At 37.9% G+C, this 7,881-nt stretch overlaps 1 protein-coding gene and 1 pseudogene across 1 annotated transcript; both read right to left on the bottom strand.

The window, feature by feature from the left end:
• Positions 1 to 557: 557 nt before the first annotated feature.
• On the bottom strand, positions 558 to 2,467 carry LOC133749330 (transcription factor IIIA-like). Its single transcript, XM_062178516.1, has 2 exons — positions 2,453 to 2,467; positions 558 to 1,923 (listed from the first exon to the last, which is right to left on the bottom strand). The coding sequence occupies exons 1-2, from the start codon at positions 2,465 to 2,467 to the stop codon at positions 997 to 999; spliced, it is 942 nt and encodes a 313-aa protein (XP_062034500.1). The 3' UTR covers positions 558 to 996.
• Positions 2,468 to 2,917: 450 nt separating this feature from the next.
• Positions 2,918 to 4,014, bottom strand: LOC133749439 (serine/threonine-protein phosphatase PP1-beta catalytic subunit-like; annotated as a pseudogene).
• Between the last annotated feature and the right edge of the window lie 3,867 nt (positions 4,015 to 7,881).

The following is a 7,881-nucleotide window of genomic DNA, read 5'->3' as shown; positions in this document are numbered from 1 at the left end:
ATTGTGGCCAATTGGGGAATGAGCAAGCAGATGGAAGATGTCTCTCTTTCCGCCTCTCCTCTCTCTGTGTAACTCTGACTTTCAAGTATATAAATACATCTTAAAAAAAAAATAAACTGACAGAAGTAATAATCTGGTGGGCTTTAAGGCCTTGTCAGTTATGAGGCCCAACCTATCTATCTCTTCACATGGGGTACGTCCTAAGGGAGGTATGAGCCTCCTTGGGGAAGGCACCCTGTTTACTTCCATTACCTAGCTGGCCTGGGAGGAGAGCTGGCCAGGTAAAGGCAGGTAGCATCTCTAACAGGAAGAAGGCAGATTTTTTATAAGTACTGGAGTATGAACATTAGAAAGCATCAAAGACACTGGCTTTATTTTTTACTTTTGCTTATTTGAGAGACAAAACCGTAGAGAGAGAGGAAGTGTGCATGCTCCTATCCTCTCCCCAGATGCCTGCAACGGCCAAGGCTGGGCCAGGAATGCAGTCCAGGGCTCCCAAGAAGATGACAGGAACTCAACCACTTGAGCCATCAATGCTGCCTCCCAGGCCTTCCTGCATTAGTAGGGAGCTGGAATTGGGGGCAGGGCTGGGATCCACACCTTGGCACTGTGATATGGAATACAAGCGCCTTAATTGCCAGGCTAAATGCCCACTCCTAGGACAGTGACTTTAAATTCATCTTTGGCTGTTTTCCCTTTTTAGGAGGAGCTATTTAATCAAATACTCCAGACAATGCCTGGAATAGCCACCTTCAAATCCAAGCCACAAGCTGTTAAAGGAGGAAAAGCTGTAATGTGTGTTCTTCGTCATTTGAGCAAAAAGGAAGAGAATACATATAAAGAATCTCAAGGGACCCAGAAAAGAGACACTTTGCACAAAGAAAGTAGAAGTGACAGGGAATCAAATGATCCACATCAGTGACTAATAAAGAAAATATGCTTGGTGTGAAAATAAGCTCACTAGTCCATGGTCCTTTAAACAACGCAGGGTGCCATTCAGGTGAGGGTAAGCACAGCAACTGTTGAGAGCACCCTGTCTTCAACACAGTCCAGTGACTCTTCGTTTTTAGGCAACTCTCGCTCTTGTTTCCTTTTAGGGGGGATATAGCCACTGAGATGGGAGGCGAGGCTCCGTTTCTCATGAGATCGTTTTACTTTGAGCTTTATCTTGTCAGGGTCGTGCACAACAGCATGCCGTGTGAGACTTTGTTTCATGGCGAACGTTTTGCCACAGCCCGCGTGCTCACACACAAATGGGCACATTTCTTCATGGAAGGAGAGGATGTGGCTCTGCAGATTAAACACAGTGGTGTAGGTCCGCCCACAGCCTTCCCGCGGACAGCGACATACGTCCCTCGCTGGGGCGTGAATCTTCATGTGTTGCTTAAGGTAATCTTTGCGCTTAAACGTTCTCTGGCATACTTCACAGGTTGTTACCTCTTTATGGGCTTCTCTTGTGTGTTTCAGGAGCTCTGTCCATGTTTTGGCCACAAAGGAACATCCCTTTTGACATGTGTAACCCTCGTGGACCTTGGCATGCCGCTTCAGCCTGCTGGGGGAGGCGAAGTGTTTCCCACATCCCTCCTGGGCACACTTGAAGGGTGGCTCGTTGGTGTGCTGGCTCTGATGCGTCTTCAGCTGCTGGTGTTTCCTGAAGGCCTTCTGACAGCCCTCAAAGCCGCATACATACTGCTTTTGCTGATTTTCATGTTTGCGTTCAAAATGTTTCTTCAAGTTCGATTTTGTGTTGAATTTCTGATCACAGTCACTAGCTGTGCAGACAAATGGCTTTTCTCCAGTATGAATCAGTGCGTGACGACTCAGATGGTAGTCCCTGATGAAGGCCTTGCCACAGCCCTCATGGTCACAAACAAATGGTCTCTCCCCCATGTGCTTGCACAGGTGCGCGTCTCTCAATAAAAGCTTTTAGAGTCACATCCAATAGTGTCACATCCAAACAATCACAAATCTGTGCTCTGTAAGTTCTCCTAAAATCTTTATGGTGACTTTTCTATTCCTTGCCATGTTAATGCAAACCCTTAAAAAAAAGAGAGAACAGGAAAAGAAATGCTACAATAAACTCTTGATCACATACAGAAATTATTGCTACTATAGTTTACTACAAAGCATATCTATACAATATCATATGAACTTTGATTATGAAAAATCAGAATAAAAATCTTTAGTGACATAAGCCTTACAATCGTATACAACATTCACATGGCAATATTAGACAGTTAAACACCCAATACCCATAGTTGACAAAATGTCTCACTGACCAGCACTCAATTAAATACATCCTTCATATAAAGGGAGAAAAAAGAGATAGTGTCAGCTTTCCAAGGCTTGTCAAAAAAGGATTCTCATGTTTTGTGGATCTAAAAACAAAACCAACAACAATAACAACAACGAAAATCCCAAAAAACAAAACCAATGCAGGTGAGGGTGTTACCAGAAAGTTAAGCATGCCAAAAGGTGTTTCGTGCGAATTAAAACCTAAAGCCAAGGTAGCACATAATCACATTACCAACTATTTGGGTAATACTATATGAGCCTTACCTTAAAGTTAAATGAAATGCTACTGCACAATAGAGCATTAATAAGTTAAAAATTAGAGTGCACAAATCCAAATCAGTGGCAATTTCTGAATAAAGCAAAATATTCACTATCAGCTGTAAAGTTTGCCCAGTCAAACTGATTAAAACCAATGAATTGGACAGTCTGCATATTTTTAAAAACTATCACTCTCTAAAATTCCTTTTTAATGTAATGAGGAATAAATTTTCTTAAGATCAAACAGGTATATAAGTAGATAAGCAAAAGAAGTAACAGTTGGTGAATGTCTTTAAAGCTCTTCCCATATTTCAATTTTTAAAATGTTTAGGGAAAAAATATTGCCATTATTCTAGCAAAAACAAACAAAACAAAATAAGCCCAAAATAATTAAACAACCAAGCAACACTAAAACCACATTACACAGATGGATCATCATGCTTTCATCTGGTTTAATTATCACATCTAGTTTAACTGGGATGCTTTTCAACTTTAAAAATTGTGATATGTGAAGATGTAACCTGAATGGATAATTTTGAATTTGGATTTAACTTTGTTGAATATAACAGAATATACTTATTACAATACAGTGTAGCACATCTTTCTATTAGAAAAAAAATTTAAGATCCTTTACCCGTCTCCTTAAGTTAAAGGTGTGACATCATAAAGGGCGTCAAATGGCTGGATGGTTTTACAGTGCACACTTATATATATTATGAAGTATGTCCTTAACAAATCTGGTGGTTTCTTTATAGAATTCCTTCTTCACCTTTTCTTCAGTGGATTAGCTGTTCGAGGTGGAGTGACAGGGCGTCCAGAATTCAGTCCACCATACTGGTATTTAGCTTTCTTTTCAGATGGTTTCAATATCTGTATCAGGGACATCAGTGGGCCTCATAATTCTCCGAATCTGCTCCATAGGTTGTAGGTCTGGTGACAGTCCTCCAGGACAACAGAAGATCTTCTCATCCACAATAGCAGCTATAGGCAGACAGTTAAAACAATCAGTGAAGGTGTTCCACAATTTAATATTAAACCTTCGTTTACATTCAACATAGAATCCATAAACGCGATTGATGCTAGCACACTCATGGTTTCCTCTTAAGAGAAATAAGTTCTCTGGATATTTGATTTTGTAAGCCAATAGCAAACAAATGGTTTCCAAAGACTGTTTTCCTCTATCCACATAATCTCCTAAGAAAAGATAGTTGGCTTCTGGTGGGAAACCTCCATATTCAAATAATCTCAGTCAATCTGTATACCGTCCATGAATATCTCCACAAATTTTCAGTGGTGCTTCCAATTCCAAGAGAATAGGCTGGCTGAGGAAGATCTCCGGAGACTTGATACAAAGGCCCCGCACTTCCGCTTCAGTCATCTGCACAATCTTTCCTGGACGACATCCTCGTCCTCCAGCAGGCGGGTGATGAGGCTGTGCACGTTCAGCTCCCCGTCCGCCATCTTGTCGGCTCCAGACACTCCTTCCCCGCAGCGGGAACAAGGGCTCCGTGGCAGCGGCGGCGGCTCGGCATTCTCTCACCTAGGAGTCACGCGGCGTGTCGACCCCGGCTCCGACTCCCCCAGGTCCCGGGCCCTCCCCCCACCCCTCCCCGCCGAGGAGCGGGAGAGCGCGCACACTCGGAGAGACCCGCAACAGATAAATAAATAAACAAGCGAGGCCCCCAGGAACCGGGCCGCGTCAGACCCAGGCCGCCACCACCCCGTGTTTTCATTTTCAAAATATAAGGAGTGCTAGAGGAATGGTTCTTTGGCTGGTTTTGGCTGGGACAAACTGGAAAAAAAAAACACAAAACAGTTCTGTTGTGACTGAGTTTCCCTGACCTGCCTACATTTTCAGTTATTTTATTTATTTTGCATAGTACCTTTTATTTTGGATATTTTTTTTAAATTTATCCTGTTACATTCTTGGCATTGTGCCCAATGGAAGAACTCATGTAATTGGATATCTGCATTTTTAGTTATTATTATTATTTCATATCTCCCACATGTCATCATTTGGATTCCTGATTTTCTTTATATTACTGGCTTCACACAAGCTCCATTATTCTTTTGGCTATGGGCCATTCCCTTCATGAATTCCCATTTTTAATAATCACATTTATTTTTCTTTCATCAACAGTAGCACATTTGGCATATTATACCTTAATACAGAATAAAGCACCCATATCTGAGATTTTATTCTCTTAGAACACCTACACTTCTTATGTATATATATGTGGAAAGTAAAATTTAAGCCTTTTTAGTACAGAAGGAAATCACTATTACTGAAAACAGATATGCCTCAATTTTTATTTTAATAAATCAAGAATGCTAGAGGAACTCTCCATTGGCAGGTTTTGGCTGGTACAAACTGAAAAAAACCAGTTCTGTTGGTACTGAGTTCTGTTGCAACTAACCCAATTTCCCTGACCAGGCCACATTTTCGGTCATATATTTATTTTGTGTGGTACATTTTATTTTGGATATTTGTATAAACTTATTCTGTTACATTCTTGGCTTTTGTTTGATGGACTAATTCATGCAATTGGATATACATTCTTTTTTTTTTTTATCATTATTTCCTGATTCCGCATGCCACCATTTGGATTCCTCCTTATTTACTTTGTTCTATAACAGCAACACATTTGACATAGTGTACTATAATATAGAAAAAAACACCCAACACCTGATATTTTATTCTCAAAAAGGAAAACCTACACTTCTGATATATGTATTTAAGCAAAGGAAAATTTAAGCCTTTTTTAGTACAAAAGGAATTCATGGCTCTAGAAAATGTATTGCCTCAGGTTTTCATTTAAAAAAATCAGGAATGCCAGAGGAATTCTTCATTGGCTGTTTTTTTCTGGTGCAAACTGGAAATAAACAGTTCTGTTTGTACTAACTGAATTTCCTTGACCAGCACATATTTTCTTGCTATTTTTTTATTTTGTATGGTACATTTTATTTTCTATATTTTTATAAATTTACCCTGTTACATTTTTGACATTATGCCTGATGGAGAAATTCATGTAATTGGATAGCTGGTCTTTTTTAATTCTTATTATTATTTCATGACTCCTGCATGCCAGCAATGGGAGTCTTGATTTTTTTTTTTTTTTTTTTGCTTCATGCCAGCTCCTTTATTCTTTTGGCTAGGCACTACTCCCCTCATGGATTCCCACAACCACACATTTGGCACAATAACCTTGATGTGGAAAAAAGTACCCCACATCTATACATTTTTTCATAAAAATGACAGAGAACATCTTTGCTTTTAATATGTGTATTTGGGAAAAGTAAAATTGAAGCTTTTCATAATACAGAAGGAATTTATGGTTATTGAAAATGGGTTTGCCTCATGTTTTGTTTTGAGACAATCAGGAATGCTAGGGGAACTGTTCATTGGCCAGTTTTGTCTGGGACAAACTGGAAGAAGCCAGTTCATTTGCAACTAACCAAGTTTCCTTGACCAGGCCACATTTCCTGTCTTATTTTTTACCTTGTAGGGTACATTTTATTTTGGGTATTTTTATAAATTTACCATGTTTTTCATTCTTGTCTTTCTGCCAAATGGAGGAATTCATACAATTGGGTATCCAGGCAATTTTTAGAATTATTTTCTGTCTCTCCTATGTCATCATTTGAATTTCTCATTTTTATATATTTTTGGCTTCATGTTGGCTCCTTTGTTCTTTTGGTTATGCACTGTTGCTGTATTGGATTCCTGTTTTTTTAAGTTTACTTAATCATTTTTCATTCATTAGCAACACACTTGGCATAGTATTCCTTAATTTATAAAAAAAAAAAAGCACCCCACGTCTGGTATTTTATTCTCAACACAGATAGAGAAACCATACACTTCTGATATATATATTTGAAGAAAGTAAAATATAAGGCCTTTTTGGTACAGAAGGAATTCATGGCTATTGAAAATGGGTCTGCCTCATGTTTTCATTTTAAAAATATCAGGATTGCTAGAGGAACTCTTCATTTGCAGGTTTTTGCTGGAACAAACTAGAAATAGCCAGTTCTGTTGCTACTAACAGAGTTTCCCTCACCAGCCCGCATTTTTCAATCTTTTATTTTGTGTGATACTTTTTATTTTCATACTTTTATAAATTTACTCTGTTACATTCTTGGCTTTGTTCCTGATGAGGATTTCATGTATTTGGATATCCAGTCGTCATCGTCGTCGTCGTCGTCGTCTTCTTCTTCTTCTTCTTCTCTTCTTCTTCTTCTTTATTTTTTTCTTCTTCCAGTCGTCTTCTTCTTCTTCTTCTTCTTTATTTTTTTCTTTTTCTTTGTATTATTATTATTATTATTATTATTATTTGACTCCCTCATATCACAATTTGGATTGCTCATTTTCTTTATATTTTTGGCTTCACACCAACTCCCCTATTCTTTTGACTGTGTGTCATTGCCTTTGTAGATTCCCATTTTTTAAATTTACTTATTTCTTTTTCTTTTATCAACAACAGCACATTTAACAGAGTATAGCTTATTTTGGGAAAAGTAAAATTTAAGCTTTTTTAGTACAGAAGGATATGGTAATTGAAAATAGGTTTACCTCAGGTTTTCATTTTAAATAATCAAGTAAGCTAGAGAAGACTCTATCATCAGTTTTGGTTGATACAAACTTGAAAAAACCATTTCTGTTGCAACTAACAGCGTTTCCCTGACTGGGCCACATTTTTGATAATTTTTTTAAAATTTTGTGTAGTACATTTTATTGTGGATATTTTTATAAATTTACCCTATCACAGTCTGGATTTTGCATTAGATGGAGGGATTTATATAATTGGATATTCATGTAATTTTATTTTTTTAAATTTCATGACTCCCACATGTCACCTTTTGATTCCTCATTTTGTTATATATATATATATATATATATATATATAAAACAATATATATATTTATATATGTTTATATATAAATTTATATATTTATATGTGTATAAATATATATGTGGGAAAATAGTATTTAAGCCTTTATAGTACAGAAAGAATTCACAGTTATTGAAAATGGGTTTGCCTCAGGTTTTCATTTTAAAAAATTCAGGAATGCTAGGGGAAGCCTTTTTGCCTGGTTTTGGCTGTACAAACTGGTAAAACTAGTTCTGCTGTGACTAACCAAGTTTCTCTGTCTTGGAAACTTTTTTGGTCTTATTTTTTATTTTGTGTGGTACATTTTACTTTGGATTTTTTAAAATATTTATTTATTTGGGCCAGTGCCGCGGCTCACTAGGCTAATCCTCCACCTGTGGCGTCAGCACCCCAGGTTCTTGTCCTGGTTGGGACGCCGGTTCTGTCCCAGTTGCTCCTC

Source organism: Lepus europaeus, chromosome 20, assembly GCF_033115175.1.
Source record: "Lepus europaeus isolate LE1 chromosome 20, mLepTim1.pri, whole genome shotgun sequence".
NCBI lineage: Eukaryota > Metazoa > Chordata > Mammalia > Lagomorpha > Leporidae > Lepus > Lepus europaeus.
This window is presented reverse-complemented; position numbering and strand designations above follow the sequence as displayed.